At 27.2% G+C, this 17971-nt stretch overlaps 1 protein-coding gene across 1 annotated transcript; it reads left to right on the top strand.

Moving 5' to 3' along the window:
* The first annotated feature begins 13539 nt into the window (after positions 1–13539).
* On the top strand, positions 13540–17645 carry LOC119672829 (histidine-rich glycoprotein-like). The gene is made up of 4 exons (XM_038083974.1): positions 13540–13551; positions 16175–16390; positions 17121–17217; positions 17286–17645. Exons 1-4 carry the CDS (start codon positions 13540–13542, stop codon positions 17420–17422), a joined length of 462 nt encoding a protein of 153 aa, XP_037939902.1. The 3' UTR covers positions 17423–17645.
* The last annotated feature ends 326 nt before the right edge of the window (positions 17646–17971 follow it).

The raw sequence follows: 17971 nt of genomic DNA, 5'->3' as shown, positions 1-17971 counted from the left end.
ATCTGCATAATTATACTTAATTCTCACAGTTTTTATTAAAAAACAAATGTATAACACACTTTCGTTATTATTAATTAAAAATTAATCTTAGTGCCTTGTAAGTGATATTTATTTGGGTTAAAATGATAAATAAAGCATATATTTGTTGATTGTGTTATTTTATATTATGTACAAGATTTGTTAAAAATTAGTAATAATCAAAATGCGATTAATAATAACAATTTATTTAATGTTTTAATTATGCTATTTTATATAAATGCATATGATTATTTTATCTCTGTTTATTTTGTTCGATATATTACTGAGTCATATCAGCGTCGCTTAACGAACATCGATCTCCAACCGGTGCAAGAGTATTAGTAAGTAACCATAAAGAGGTTAAACTAGTAAAATATCTGAAAACTGGTAATTTCATAATATCTAGTTTAAGTGTGACACGTATTTTGGGTTGGCAGGATATTGTTTTTATGTTTTTAGTTACAACTTCTTTTTGTTTTTTCTCGCCCAAAGAAACAATTTGAAAGGGAAACCGATAAATGCTTCTTTGCCAATTCAATGAAATTAATTTGTACTACATCGCATTATTTGAGGCAATTGTTTTCTTTGACAATTTTAAGTTAGCCTCTCTATTATGTTACTTTAGAGTTAAGATTGTAAATCTTTTAATCTCGTTGCATGCAATGCATTTGACACATGACAAGTTTTGCAACTTAAGTCCAGATTATTGCTACACAACGAACACGTCCAACACATATTGCAACAGTTTAAGTGGCCACCAATTGCCAAGAAAATTCAAATCTTTTTGTATGAAATAAATGAAATAGAAAGACACCGTTGCTCTCCGGTACAATAGACGTACATTAACTTATAGTTGTCGGTTAAAATGTATTAACCGCTGGTGTCATGTGCTAAGCAAGGAAGTTGCAGCCGTCACAGTAACAGTTACAGTCCCGGTTCCAGCCGTCGCCTCACCAGCTGCAGAATAAATGTGCAAATTTATGATGTCGCCAAGTTTCAATCTTAATAGCTTTTTAATTAATTAGCTGTGGAAAATGGAAATAGAAATGAAAATTAAAATGAAATGAAATGAAAATTTGTAATGTCTTATCCATTTATGTATTGCATCCAGTTAAGTATTTCGAATATTTTTGTACAGTTAATTTATCTATAATTCAATAAAAGCAGCATTGAATGACTGGAAAATTTTATGACTGCTAACCGCCGCAAACAAATTTTATTTTACATTAAAATAAATGAAAAAATAATAAAATGAAACTATTACATATAAATAAATTTTAATTGTGTAATAAAATGTGTGCTTAATTATGTAATTAAGTTTTAGTAAAAGCAGCGATAATTATTGTAAAGCCTAAGAAACCATATTCTGTATGCAGATTCTGGAAAAAATTGGAAATTTCTGGCGGTGAAATTTGAAAATAAATAAGATTTTAAGGATATAACAAGCATTAAATTAAACTAATAATGAACATAAATTAAACTATTGAAAACTTACATACTTCCACTGCCATTACTATCATAATTACTATCATACTTATCACACCACGCACCTGCTTTGTTGTTGTCCAGCATATGCGCGGCACCGCCTTACCACTTTCGCGGACTTATTTTTTGAGGATCTTAGTCAACTGTACGACTCTCCCTTAAGTAAGCTTTACCAAAGGTTAAAGGTGGTTCTAAACTTCATAGTTTTTCCTTATACGTTCACACAATGGGCTTTTAAACCTAACCAAACAACTACTATACTTTATCACTTACTGTTTGTAACACCAAGAGGATTAAACTCAAATGCAATAATGAGAATGAAAATGACATAAGCATTAAGTTATGATTATTATCATTATTATTATGTTTAGGGAATGATTTGTATAATTATACATTGCTAACAATACATAGCCCTTAAAATATTACATTAGTTGTAGAGATCCACTTGAACCTAGTGATTCATTGTCGCATAAGCTTTTCTCAAGCTGTTTTCTGATCGAACAATAGACAGTTAATGGCAGAAATAGTTATTCGATTTTATGAATAATATTTTCAAATGTAAACCTGATTTTATATCTTACAAAATTTCCGTAATCAATAGATTTTAACCATTAATTTGTACAAAGATTACATACTAGTTAATAAACATCACTAAAGATATACAAGTTATCTTTAGTTGTTATCACTCAGTCGTTAGCATTTAAGTATAAAAATATTTAACTATTTATATTATACCGAAGTTTTGAATTTACAAACATTGGAATTACAGTAACGTCCTCAACATTCTCTTAATATATTCATGGTTATATTCAAGGAAACATATATATAATTTTTATATGACATAATTTTGTTGTACATTGTCCAATTATTTGCATTTGATTGTTTACATTTTAAAAATGTTAATATTGCAACTATATTATTATATTAACTCAACCAGATCATGCGTCACAGATCATGGGTAACTTTAGTGTAGAACGTTTTGAGTACTGAATTGGTTACCGTATTATGAAATATCGTAATCACCTGATTCCAGTCAGGTTCCATAATATTCTCTGACATATTTCAGAGCCTAAGTTAAGCTAATATGAAAATTTGTCGGAAATGCAAATTTAAGAAATTCACCTGACTCGTATTTACCAGGTCATTTTTACACGAGATACTCATCTTCTTATTAAGGTTCCTCAAAAAATCCATATGCAGGGATTACTTTTTAAAGCATTTCTCCGTATAAAACTTACGATATATTTAATGAAGTAATATTTGACAAATTTTGCAAATTTTTACAATAGATTTTTAAAACGCCGAATTTTAGAGAAATGACAATTAAGGCATTGTTTTTTTTTTGATTTATTGTCGGAGTAGACCTGTGGTATGGAAAAAACTATTAGCTTCTCATGTTCTTTAACATTCTTAGCACCTTTTGAGATGTAAGTGTCTACGTTTAAGGAGCATTAACAATATTTGAGAGAATTTTATATCAAAGAATTTTATATATCTTATACGTTTAATAACATATAGATTAGAAATATCTATATGTTATCCCAATGGAGCGCAGCACTGCGACCATGGTTGATCTTTTGTGCTGCAACATACCCTAACCGAACAGAATATATCCGCCTTCCGAATTAAAACCAAAATGTCAACCGTTGAGGATCTAATGTCAGAAGGGGGAAAGTAGTTCTTGACTCAGCGACCTTCTCCCGGCCCAGATCAAGGCTGGGCAGTCACAAAGAATGTGACTGGAAGTCTCATCTGCCTCTCAGCAGAGATCTCTTAGGACATACCTATTCTACAATATAATTCAAATAAAAATGTTGATGTATTGACTGTGATTTGATCGCTTTCAAAATAATACTCGTATTATTTAAATCTTAAGTGTAGCTTGAATTAAAATTTTATTATTAGTTTATTCAGTCGAACATTTGTATTCCTTTAAAAGTAACATTAGAATTCAAGAATAATCTACTTGAAAATACCCTATATATTTAAAGATAAATATATACTATATGTGTGTATATATATATATATATATAATATAAATATATCTAAATATTATATATATATAGGCCGTGTTAGAGTTTGTGTAAATTGATGGTAAATTGAAGGAAATAGTAAATAATGTCGGTATGGCAGCGTATATTGGTATTTACTAGAATTTCGAGTAGCGTGAATTAGGTAAATTAGGTATTACCAGTCTGAAAATTTTAGAAAGTGTTTAATAAATAAATTTAAAAACTTTTAACAGAAAAATATATGTATAAATGTAGGGTATTTCCATGTCATTATGGTTGTACATATTTGGACTTTTACTGCTTGAAGTCAAATACTGAAAATAAACTGTAATGATTATAAATTAGTATTATAGGTGACAGAGATAACGAATTGGATATAAATCAACAGTTGTCGAAAAATAAGTTGTAAGTCTAAATTGTTATCACTAATCAGGATGCAAATATATATATTAATATATAGTTTGTTTTTATTGGAAATAGCGCATGAATGGGCGTTTTCATGCCAAATATGATTACGCACGCATACGATACCGCGGCGCATGCGTTATGCATTTGAAATTTTGTTTATTTTGCTTGAAGTGCGTTGCACTTATGTGCACTTGTTTGGAATGCCTGTTCCAAGGTGTGAATAGTTTGATACTATAGTTTGTCCCCTGCAAACGGTTTGACCACCGGCTCGGTTGGACTTGGTTAAACAGTAGCCAACGTTCGCTGTCAGTTTTACGCATAAAATCGGTATGTTGCGGTGCGGCGCCTAATGCGTACAGGCAACGTAAATGTCAGGTTTATACAGTGCAACGCAATGCGGACTCTTAACATTGATATTGGCCAAGTGGAAATTGGCTCGAGGCTGAGTAACTTAAAGTGAATTTTAAATGAATGAAAGAATAAAAAAAATTGTTTACGGATAAAAAGTAATCAATTAAATTAAATGATTTAACAAAACTAAGCTGTTAAAGCTGTTTAAGTAATATTAGACCATTTATAACTATTCAACTAAGGAGATTTTAGTTAATTAAGTGATTTAGAGATATTGTGCAGCAATATTGCCGTTGTGACTGCATAATTTGGTATTGAGCACATGTAATGTGAAAGTCAATTTGTTAAATAAGCAAAAAATAATAGTAAAATTAATAATACTTTTATTATCTTAGAGTAGCATACAAATTAGTTATTTAAAGTAAGAATAAATTAAATAAAATATATGTAAATTACAAATAAATCTTTTCCGTAAATTTTGTATATAAAACATATGAAATTACTTGAAATAAATAAACCAAATTACTATTCCTTACTAAGCACTTCATGTATAATTTATTTTATATTATTTATTTGTGGTTAATAAATCAATTCCATATTGCTTGCAATTTCTCATTAAAAGTTGCATTCCGCACGAAATAATGCAATGCGCAACGTATTCGCAGGTAAACAATGCACTCCTTAGCCATGCAAGTCCATAATATTATTTTATATTTAAGACTATAAAAAACGTCTATAAAATTTTAAATATATTTTGTTGCACACAATTGTAAGTAACCAATGCATTGGCAATGCAAAAATGAGCAATATACAGTTGCACATCATTAACAAATTGCATCTGCTCGCAAAATACTTGTGGGCACTTGGAAACTGTAAACAAATAGTTTACCAGATTAAAATGTAGGTGACCGGGTAAAATTAAAGGAGCTTAAGCGATCTGAGTAAAATCTGTAGGTTGCAGTTGTCTTATGAGAGTTTCATAAGTTTCATGCATTAAGCATAGCAAAGATGTAACATTTATTGCTGGGAGGTATCGAATATTGCCGATTTTATTGCTAAAAAGTATAAGAGCAATAAAATTTGAAAGCCTTGTGAAAGCAACACTTGCAGCTTTTGGGCAACTAACTTTCAGCCGCAAGTTAAATGCTTAATTGGGTAACGATGATTGTGGTTAAAAAGAGTGCAGCCTATCGATTTTCTTAATGCTTCAATAAATTACAACTAAACACAATCTTTTGGTTATTAAAATCGCCATACGTGGTTCACATTTGAAATATTGAAGAAAATTCGTTAAAAAATATGAAGTGCCTGCAATGCGCAATGTTTGGTGAATTGGAGCACCTGTTGGCCACAATCGAGTCATTAAGGTAGCTTGTTAGTTTGTTAGTTTGTTAGTGCGGCAGCAATAAAGAATTTGCTTGCGAAATGCACTTTGGCAACGGCAAAGTCGGCGTCATCATTGTCTGCTGCATGCAACAACGCAACAAAATCTACGAAATCTACGAAATTTGTTCAAATATTAAAAACATTATGAAGATTGCGCGCTTGTGCCTGTCGTTCAATTGCGTCAAGTTTTTCACCAGCAACAAAGCACCGAGCAAAACTAATTAAACATTTGAAGTTTTCGTTTTCAGTAACATTTTTTTATATTCAATTTTTGGTAGCAGCAGTTCAGTTAAACTTTACAAACATTTTAACAAATAATTGTAACAAAAAGAACTCTGGCTGGAGATTGAATCGGTTCTAGAGACTTAACCCAAACGCTACACCAATATCGCTTCTCACAGTTCAGTAGCAATGACAGTCAAGCAAAACTAACAAAATCAGCAGAAGCTTGAAAATATAAAAAGAACACATTGTTTTTTTTGTGGGAAGGAGCTAAAATGATTTATGCACTGTCAAACCAACCGTCGTCGGAATGGTCTGCCTGACTCCATAACATATTAATTTGTAAAATACGAATTAAAACACTTCCTCTTCGAATAAACTTATTTCTCCCTGGACCGCTTTTGCATAATTTCAGGGAGGGTGTCTTTTATATTGACCTTGCAAGTCAATTCATATGTATTTTTTAATCTATCTCCAGACCTTTATTTTTTCACTGAAGTTTTTAATGTCTGCCCTATTTATTACTCTAGCTTCTGCGTCTCTTTTGTAGGTCTAGTTTCTTCACTTTGAATACTTAAATCACATATGACTATCATTCGTCAGTTCCTGAGTAGATACGTCTTTCTCGGTTGCATTTATGACGACGGAGACTATCACCACGCAGAGTACATCTTCTATTATTGTAAAAGATATCTCACCAATTACACCCATTAATATTAATGCAGTATTATAAAGCAAAACTTTTATTTAATATTTATGATAAGAAGTCCAGCGGACGGCAAATAGCTGCAATCTTTTTATATATATGGTATATAGATATAATTATTGCAGTTTATAAATTTTTTTTGTAATATAACAAATTTTATAAATTAATAAAAAGCTAAGATACTACTATAAAAAAGTTATAGAATAAAATACTGCTAGTATTAATATATTATTACTATGAAGAATACAATTGTTTAAAGTTAGCTATAAGTTATGTGTACATGATATTTGTGATATTTAATATTGGTTATCTGCCTTAAAGATATAACACCACAGTGTTTATAACACATATTAAGATAATACGTCAATATGGAGTTTTTGACATATTTTGGTATAAGCCTTTCGGATGACGTCAAGAAAAATCTTTCTTATTATCGTCAAACACTTTTATACTTCTTTGAAGGAACAATTGATCTTACATAACTAATGCATGTTATTGCTAATGGATATTGTGCAGCCGTGACTACTTGTTGAAAAACACGATTAGTCATCGATTCTAATTTCACAGTCTCGTGTTCTAAGCCTGACATTTGCATTCCAACAAATTATATACGGACTATAAACTAATTAAATAATAATTATAATAATTAAAAATTCGATTTTTTCCTAAGATTACTAATGATACTCGAACTTGAAAATATTCTAAATAGCCAAATTTCAATAAATTAATTAAATTTTTGTTGTTGTTTCTTCATTACTATTCGAACCCTTCTACTTTTCTTTTCGTCATAAGACACCTCACATTCTACAAATTGAATCAACCTTAATAAATTCGTATTTTCAAAGATGTCTGTTTATTTTGGAACAATGTATAGATGCTTTTCATTAGCTATCTAAGAGTTTGTATTGGATGAGATTGTTTATTTATAAAAACCATGAAAATAAAATATTTAATAAACAGAATGAGCACATTGAAATTGTAGCAAAATAAAATTTAATGCTGGACTTCAAATATTCGTTTACTCCAAATTTAATTTTTATTGAAATTGAATTTTTTTGGATTTTAATTTTTAGTTGCACAAACCAAATATATTTGAGTTGCTTGCAACAATTGCAATTGTTTTAATGCGCTGCGGTTGGCTCGTTTACTGCACACCATAAAAAATAAAAAGAGCGGTGGACAGGCAGACAGGCAGGCAGGCTGGTAGGCTGGCAAATGGACGCTCGGACGGACAGCGAATAGACAGCAAACAGACTGATTTGTTTAATATTGCATAATGGCGCATAACAGTGGCAATACCGCTCTGCAGGTCCATTAAGAGGTACATATCCGAAATATTTAAACATTTTTAAAAAAAACTATTGTTTTTTTATTTTTTATAATTAATTAGTGTTTGAATGTTTGAGTCGCACCGAAGGCGAACAGTCGAAATAGTTTCAAGTTTCGATGCACCACAATTAAAGGCAGATTCGTTTCGCAATTACGTTGCACTTAACTTTGAATTAAGTCACAATTAAATTAGTTTTATTTCGGCTTCAAATGCGCATAGTTTCCGCTGAGTGGGGAAAACTACTTAGTGAAATAAAACAATTAACAGAAACCGTTTTCCTAAAACCACAAAAGCTATGGTGCAGCAGCGTGGCGTGAATGCAAACGAAGTAAAATGCTTTGAATTGCATTTAATGAACTGCAATGTTGCACATCATTAAATTAGAGTGCAGTTGGCCGGTGGTTAGCGGTTAGTGGCGGCATGGTTAAAACGCATTTAACTGTCTCACAGTGTCGACTACATTTGGAGCTTGTTAAGTATTTGGGTCAAACTCTTTTCAGATAAATTTGAATACTGCAACTCTGCTACTCTGCTGGTTTGCTACTCTGCTATTTCGGCTCCCACACTGCTCCGACGATGTTTAGTTTTTTGGCATTTTTTGCAGATTATGTGTCAAATATTGTTGTCATTTTCTTCGAGATCGTGGCCAACCTGTCACTGCACTAAAGTCTATTTCATTTTTAACAATTAAATTAGTTGCAAATTTGGGTTTATGTGCTGCAATGCATAAAAATGCTTCATTGGAGGCCGTTGAAGATCTTCTTTCGCTACCGTGCGCAATATTCAAAGTGAATGAAATGTTAATAATTTCAAGCTTATCCGAAAATTCATTTGCTAAAGACATTCAAAATAAAAATAAGTTACTTAATTGCTGTTAGTTGAGACATTAAAAACTAAATTTAATGAATTCAACTTTTACTGTAATTTTATTGCTCTATTTTTAAACGTATCTCATAAATTTCGGCTGTTATTTTAAGCGAAGATGAAGTTTTAAAATATAATTGAATACTTTTTAAAATACTTGCGTTAAATAGGAGATTTATGCCAATGTCATGGATAAAAGTTTGTGGGGATTTTACTTAACAACATAAAACTGATTATACAATACATTTTTAGTTAAAAAATCACCAGTTACTAAATATAACAACATTTGTTTTAATGTTGAAAAATTTTTAATTATTAACTTATAGTAAACCAGTAGAATTCATTGAATATATAGTGTATTAATATTCCAAAAATGTTATAATAATTTATTGTTTAAATTACCAAAAAAAATTTTTTAAAAATAATTCTAATTCTAAATATTTCTAAATAATGATCTATTAAAAAAAATTTATTTGTTTTTAAAGATTTTATTTTTACCAATATTTCGACTATAATATAGTCATCATCAGGGTACTATGAAAAAAATAACAAAATTATTTTTAAAAAAAATGTTATAAAAAATTTGTGTAATATTAATAATATATATAATACAAAAAAATCAAATGAATCAAAATAATATAAAAATAATTTTTGTTGTTGTATTTCACCATTTTTCAAAATTTCTCTATTAAATATAATAGTTTCTATAAAGAGAAATAGTCACTACCGTGATAGTGACGTTAAAATCAAATTTATTATAAATTTATTAATATTAAAAAATCAAACTAATAATCTGAAATAAATAAATTTTATAAATTACTTTTTTATTTACTTTGCTGCCCATTCCAGACATTAGTCAGCTAGCCCGTGACTTTTCCTCGCCAGTTGGTAGTACCAAGTTCCTTCATATCTATGGTCACCTGGTCCTTCCACCGAAGATGTGGATGTCCTCAAGCGCATTTTCAACCTATGGGTACCGACATAAACACACTTTTAGCAGGAGCATTTTCTTACATTAGCACGAGTTGACTTAGCCAGCAAAACAGCTAAATTTTTACGCACTTATACAGCTAAGCTTTCCATCTTACACTAACGCGTGAGGCATCAAAGATCTCTTAACGTTTTCTCATCGCTGTTGGTAAACGTCATAGCTTCTGCACCATACGACAGAACTGGACTGATAATAGAATTTATTGGAGGATTGAATAATAGAAAGACTATTTATCATTGATCGGTGTACTATAGTACCTTGGACTATCCTTTACAAGAAGCACATATAAAGTAATAATTTAGGATGCACACTGAAGTGTTGCCAATAAAATAAAACTGATGCTTTGTTAAAAAAAATAGTACATGAATAAATGACTCTAAATCAATTCAAATGAAGTTTATTTTATATAAAATCTTATGCAACAGTGACTTTATACAAGTGCCAGATACTTCAAACTGAACAAGTAAAATACTCAGCTTGATCAGAGTCTTATGTGAAGCTCTCATATATTTTAAAAGTAGAAGAAACTGTCAAGAAATTTGATCAAATAAAATATAAATATGGGAATCTGTTTCAAAATCTAATATAGATATTCTAAAGACGTACTAGTAAAAAGAATGTTTACAAAAATACCAAATTATACTTTTTTCAGGGATACTATACTATACTGTGAACTAAGAATTCCAATGATATACTTAGAAGCCAGAAATATCGGTAGCATTTATCATAAACAGCGAGCAAAAAGTACCCACCGGAACCATCAGACTTCAAGTGTACTGGGCACAGAAACTTTTTACTCAGACGTAATAAATACTCTCAAATTTACGTAAAATATAAATTATTTTTATATTATATTGTATTTTATTTAAATTTTAATTATAAGTTATAACCAAACCCTTCGGCCGATAGCATTAAATAAACGAAATTAAAAACAAATAGGATATTATTAATACATTTAATATTTATAAATTAAGAAATAAAGAGGTTATTATTAATAAGTTTAATATTTTCAAATCTGAGCAAGAATTGCCAGCTTTGATTAAAATTACCAAAAGTTTTTAAATATAATAAGTAATATTTCAACAATTATCTTAGTTTTTTAATTAAAAGAAATTAACTGCAAGATCTGTCAGACTTGTTAAAACAGGAGCGCAATGTACCGATTCATTATGAATTATATTCCGTATGATACACAAAGAGAAAAAAAGTGATCTTGAAAATTGATACTTATGACAAACAGGTAAACAGGTAAACCTAAATAAACCTAAACCTAACAAGAACCCAACATAGGGTTATTACCTTGAAGTATTTACGATAAAGTTCTAGGATAGGAATAGTTTGGCATACGAGGGGGATTATGTTATCATAGTGATGATGCGTTAGACATGCTTTTACTTTTTCTCCAAAAAAAAAAAACGAAACTCTGTACATAAAATAATTTTAGTTTGGTTAAGGAACTTGGTATGATTAAATATAACTAGTCTACCTAAAGCTTTTAATCATTACATCCAGACTCGATGATAAAATGGATTTACAAATACTTTCTCAGTAAATTCAAGCACTGTAAGTATAGTTAACATTAGTTTTAATTTATTAATTGGAATAGGTCGTAGTAGAACGTTTTTTTCTGTCCAAGTAGCTGACGATTTTTCTTACCAAACACCCGGATATGATATTTTATGTTTGAGAACTAACCTGCATGGTTGATTAAGGAATAATTTCAGTTCAAAAAATTTAACTAGAGATACTTAAATATGTTATTGGGTTTACAACTACTTTAAAATCTTAATGTACCCAAACATTTGTATTAGCCAAGCTCAAAATTACCCTAGGTATTGCTGTCAAGAGCATATTCTCTGGTAATTAGTGAACTCTTACAGTTTGAAAATACCATTCTTAATTATTTAAAATTATCTAAGACGAATTCGAATAGCAAAGAAAAGACAAGGACAAAAATTTCAATACATTAAATAAAATTTTTGTCCTTGTTTTTTCTTTGCTATTCAAATCCATCTAACTTTTACATAGTTTCTTTTCGTCATAAAGACGCGTCACTCTCGGCAAGAAAATATTAACATTTGTTAATTCGTTCCTTGTTAATTCGCTTAAAATATATATAAATTTACGGGAAAATTAGAATTTACCCTCAATTGAAGAATACATATGCCTCGGTTATTTATATCTATTTTTTTAGAGAAAACTGCGGTTTTATATTTACATGACTACTGCCAATTGCTTGTAATTCCACTTTATTAAGTTATAGTGGCAAACTTTATTCTTAAAAATACCTTTCGGAACAAACTTTTACAAATTTAATAGATTTTTTATGCGACTGGACTCATTCGTTTCGGTACCTGTAGCAATTAAGTATTTTATATTTGGTTTTTACACTCGGAGAGGTAACAATTATACTACAAATATAGCTGCATTAATTGTAAAATGTTATATGCAGCGCTAATAGTAACCGGTGGATCTTTAATTATTTTTGGTGTATTTCACAGAACTATTTTAAAATTACCTTGAACAAGTGGACAAATTCAATTGAAAGTTTAAAGTGATTCATCATTGGTTTGGTGTTAATAATGGGCTATATAAAATCTTTAGTCAACACATTTCCACATTAACCAGAATAATGTTAGCATCGGTAATTTAAGATATAAAACTTTAATTTTTCGTTCCATTCTTCAACATAAATTTTTCTAGTATCAAAATGACTCAATAGAACTTCAGCAATAGATATTTGTACAATTTACAATAGATTAAGGTCGTAAAAAGTTATTGCTTTAAGCAAATAAATAGATGAAGTATTTTATTTACTGTAACTGATTTCTATTCTACTTGATTTTAATTTTTTTACAAAGTTTTTAAACAATAAAACGATCAAATTTTCTTAATAAAATTAAATACTATTCTTCAAGCAAGGCTAAGACACCGATTCCTAATCAAGTTCAGTACTGAATACTTTTAAAATTTGGTATTTTATAGAACCATTAAGTTTATATTACAAATATAAAATTTATGTTGTAATTTTAATTATCGTCTTTGCTGTTAATTTTTAATAAATGCAGCATTTATCATCGAATTGCAACATTTGCATAAAGTTAACATTTTACCTTCATGCAAAAAGTCTGTTACTAAAATTAATGCGAAATTCGAATGTTCCTAAGACCGCAGCCATATGTTAGCCTAATGCTAATGCTAAATACCCATACAAGCAGACAGACACTAACATCAAATGTTGCAACAAATTTCAGACGTTGTTGCATTTGTGTTTTTGGTCTATTTTAAAATATTTTATTTGCTTTTGTTTTTGAAGTTTTTTCTTCTTCTTGGTTTTGCTGTGAATTAATTGTTGTTAGTGTAGTTTGAGCTTTTCAAAGTGTTTTTTTTTGCTTTGATTTGAATTTGTTGTGTTGTTTTTCGTTTTGTTGCGGCTTTTTGTTGTTGCATATGTTGCTGTTGCTGTTGCTATTGCTGTTGCTATTGCTGTTTCTGTAGCTGCATTGTTGCCGCTACAGCTGTTGCCAGTGAGCATTGGGTAGCAATCACTTTCTTCCTAAATATATAAAAGCAACAATTTTTCGTTGTATCAGCATTATTCAGTAGTGGAAAGTGGTTTCGTTAAGTTCGATCAGCTCAAAATAGTGATCTCGTACTATAACTATTCAAAGAAATCTAAATAATAAATTTAAAAACAAAAAACAGTTTTATTTTTTTAAACAAATTATATTTGAAATATTAAAAAAAAATAAATTAAACAATTAAAATGGCACTTAAGGTGAGCAAAGGATATGTAAATGTGTTAATAAAGTGTTTGTGTGTATATACGTAAAGGACTTTCAGGATAAAAATATCGTAAAGCAAACTTTGAGAATATTGTATATATTAAAAACACAATAATATAATTTTTCTTAAAAAATAGGCCCAATTGGATTTATAATAAAATTAGTTCAAAAAATAAAAATATTGTTAATATTAATATAATGATATTCAGTGAATACTGTGTTGTACATTTGTTTATTAATAAAAACAGACATGTTTTATAAAATATAAAAATATTTTAAATAAATATTTTTATTTAAAATATAATAATAGATATAAAAAAAATATTAATAAAATTATTTAACTTTACATACATACGAAATGAACTTCAAATTTATACACAAAAGGAAAAAATACTTAAATAAAATAAAGAATATGGTATTATAAATGAGTTATTATATATATAAAACAAAAAATTTAAACACAAAATAAAAAAAATATAGTAATAAAAAAATAAAAAAAAATATTTATAAAATTATTCAACAACTAATTACACATAGAAGAGGAACTTCACATTTGTATACAAAAGGAATTAACACATAAATAAATTTAATAATTAAAAAAAAATATTTATACAGAATAATTTTAAATGATTCTCCGTAATTAAAAAATTTTACACTAGTTGCAAAAGTTTGTATATAAAATATTATTAATATTAAGTATTATTGCTATAAGACTGAAATATTAAATAAACACTGACTTTTGTTTAAAAAAAAATTAGTAGTACTGATGTTTTAGTGTTTTTAAACAATGTGTTAAATATTCATTAAATAAAGTTTTATTTTATTAATAATTATAATTTATTGATTACATTTCTTAAACTAAATAACATAGTTTAAAATTGTTCTGTATTTTGTATATTAAAGGAAAACTAAGCTTTTAAAACAATATTTTAAAAGTTTAATAATTAACAAAAACTTAAAAATAATATTAACATGTATAATATATTACAAGTATAATATATTAATATATGTTGAATATATATGTAAAAATAATAAATTAATAATAAATAATTTAATAATTATTAAATAATAATTATTTATATAATTTTCTGCTTAAATATGCAAGCAACCACATGTTATTTGCATCTGAAACAATAATATGGTATTGATATTAAATATAATTATTTTATTAAATTTAAACTTTAAACAATTTAAATATAAAAATTAGGTTGATTTTATTTTAATTTTTGTAAGTAAATTATTCTGAAAAACATGATTATGTTCGTAAAACATATAAAATATAAGATTTGTTATATATACCTTTAATTTATATATTATATTTAATTGTAAAATTCAGATGTATTTATATGTAAAATGTAAATACATATTTTTAAGTTTAATTAATTTTTTTTTTTAAATTTTATTGTAGTCTCAATATTGTTTTTTATAATTCAAACTAATAGCTAAAAATTTTATGAATTAATAAAATTTCGTAAGTTGTACCCAATACAAAACTTATATATAAATTTGTTAAGGATTATATATTAATCAAAAGAAATGTTTATTAGTTATTAATATTAGTTTATTAGTTAAACAGAAGCCAAAGCGCCAATTAACAGCATTAAAAACATTTATTCATAGAATTAAAAACTAATGAATGAGTTCTAAAAAAATAATTTTAAATTTCTAAACTTTAACATTTAAAAACCTAAAAACATTATAAAATTAATATAATATTGTTGTATAAATATTATTACTTAATTATTATTTATGTAATTTTGTATACTTTAATACTACAATTTTTATTTTTTTTTTAATTATTTTTTATGATTTTATTACTTATTTCACATATTATAATATATATATATATATATAATATATATTTAATTTAATTTAATTTAATTTATTATTTTATATACTTTTTAAAAATGTTTTTGTTACAAGCAATATAAACATTTTCAAAATATTGATTAATTTTGTAATCATTATTATTTTTTTATAATCTTATTAATAACTTCAATTACTTATAATGTACCAAAAGTTATATTATTTATATATATTCTGTAATTAGTTGCATGTTATATAAATGAAAATTTTTATTTCAATATTTTTTATTAAATATATTTTTTATTGTTTATTAATTTTGTAATTATTATTATTTTTTATAATACAAATTGTTGTTGAAATTTATATAGTTTACACACATTTTGTGAATATAGTTATTTTATTTTGATTTATTACAAATTATAAATTTCATGTTTTTTTAAATATATTTTAATTGCTTATTAATTCTGCAACTACTACTTTTAGACTATTAATTAGATATTAATTTTTTTTTATTATTGCAATGTAAAAAGGCAATAAATCAAAAACCATAAAAATGTATTAAAAATGTGGTTACGCGATGTGAAATCACTAAAATTAAATTATTTTATGTGCAATAAATAATTAAAATGTTTGTAATTTATAGACGTAAAAGTGATAGTGTTTGCAAATAATTAAAAAATTACACAATATAATTGGTAATAATGTTTTAATTGTTTTAATAAAAAAAATGCAATGTTATTAATATTTTAATTATAATACTCGTATGATTCATTGAATTTAATATAATAATTTTTAATTATTTTATTTTAGTATTTGATTTTCGCATCAGCTCTTTGCCTTACATTGGCCTATCCCTTGGATCATCATTATTATGAAGACCATCATGGAGGTTATGAACATTTGCAACAACATGAGGAGCCTGTCCATCATGAATACAGTCATCATCAACTGGAACGTATCTCATTGAGTGAACATGAACCTGAGCATGAACATGAACACCATGAAGATGAACATGTTGATTATTATGTAAGTAATTTGCTTTATAATGCTTCTTTAGAGAGATCTTAAAATAATAAATGACATGAAGTATTTTTTTATTTTGAAATGCTTGTGTTGAAGCAGCATTCAATATTAAAACCTTCTTTAGATAGAAGACAGACAATAGAAAAAATGTTTCCTATTAAGTTCAGAAATTGATTAATATTTTAAAAAACTCACCAGATTTAGAAATATATATATGAAGTATATCCATATATATATGCTATGATATGTAGTAGAAATATAGCAAATGATACTATTGTTGTTATAAAAATCTAATGAATACATGAGTGAGACGGACAAGATTGAGTAACATTACACTAAAAACAAATATATAGTTAGAACGAATTATGTGACATTGTGATTCGTAATAGGTAAAACAAATTCTTTGTCATTATAATGGTAATTATTATTATCATTCATTGTTAGGACATTTTCAAATATAGCACGTATTGAGCAGCTTCGCTCATCTTCTCCAACATTCTTTTCAAACCATCTGGTTTCAATGACAATTCTTATAAATTTTCATAAGTTAACTATGTAATAAATTGGATATATAATTACTAAATAAAGGAAATATACAAATAGTAAATAAACTATGTAATTATTATTCATATATTATTAATGTTATTATTTAAATATATTTCTTTATTATTTTATTGTATTCTTATTATACAAAAGATATTATAGAATATTTTAATAAATGTTGAATTTTCAGGCACCACCAAAATATGCTTTCAAATATGGTGTAAATGATTATCACACTGGTGATGTTAAGTCACAACATGAAACTCGTGATGGCGATTCAGTTAAAGGTAAATAGTTTATAAATATCAATAGGATTAAATAATTTATTTATGCCGTTTATTTATGTCATTTTTAGGACAATACTCCCTTGTCGAACCAGACGGTTCCATACGTACCGTAGACTACACTGCCGATAAACATAATGGATTCAATGCTGTTGTACACAAGACTGCACCAGTCCATGAACACGAAGAACACGAACATCATTTCTAAGCCTAAACCATAATTAGCGATAAACTTGCAGCAAACATATGCCAATTGTTAACATTAATGCTCTCAATAATGGTTAAAAACAAAATTAACTAAATTAAAGTATTTCATCAGAAACGACTAGAAAACACATCAAAGCTTATCGATTCATTTACTATACAAATCAGCCACAAACATTTCGTCTAATGTGAAACTAACAAGTCAACATTGTTTTAAATTTTCATTACTTCATTGTCAACTTCATAATTACGATATAATTAATGTATTTTCTGTGATAGCGTTTAAATCTTTTGCTCGGTTTTTATTCTTAAAATAGTCACTATCTTTAACTTTAACTTGTAACTAAACTATTCTAATCTGCTCTGGACTGTTACTTTAATGAATAATTATCTTCGCTTAAACTTACGATGCATTTGCAGTTAGGCACAATATAATGTAATGTAAATGTAATGTATTTGTAATGTATTAAACTTAAATTTCATATTAATTTTATATTTAATTTCTATTAACAACTGTTTCTTTTTAATGTAACAATCAAAAAATAGACTGCTC

The sequence above is a fragment of the Teleopsis dalmanni genome, chromosome 1 (assembly GCF_002237135.1).
Source record: "Teleopsis dalmanni isolate 2A chromosome 1, ASM223713v2, whole genome shotgun sequence".
NCBI classification, from domain to species: domain Eukaryota; kingdom Metazoa; phylum Arthropoda; class Insecta; order Diptera; family Diopsidae; genus Teleopsis; species Teleopsis dalmanni.
Note: the sequence above shows the minus strand (reverse complement) of the source record. Positions and strands in the feature narration are given on the sequence as shown.

Excerpts from the sequence above, each read along its gene's own strand:
- LOC119672829 (XM_038083974.1), top strand. Across the intron at positions 16,391-17,120 it reads ATGAACATGTTGATTATTAT|GCACCACCAAAATATGCTTT; the intron begins GTAAGTAATTTG and ends TTGAATTTTCAG. Across the intron at positions 17,218-17,285 it reads TGATGGCGATTCAGTTAAAG|GACAATACTCCCTTGTCGAA; the intron begins GTAAATAGTTTA and ends TGTCATTTTTAG.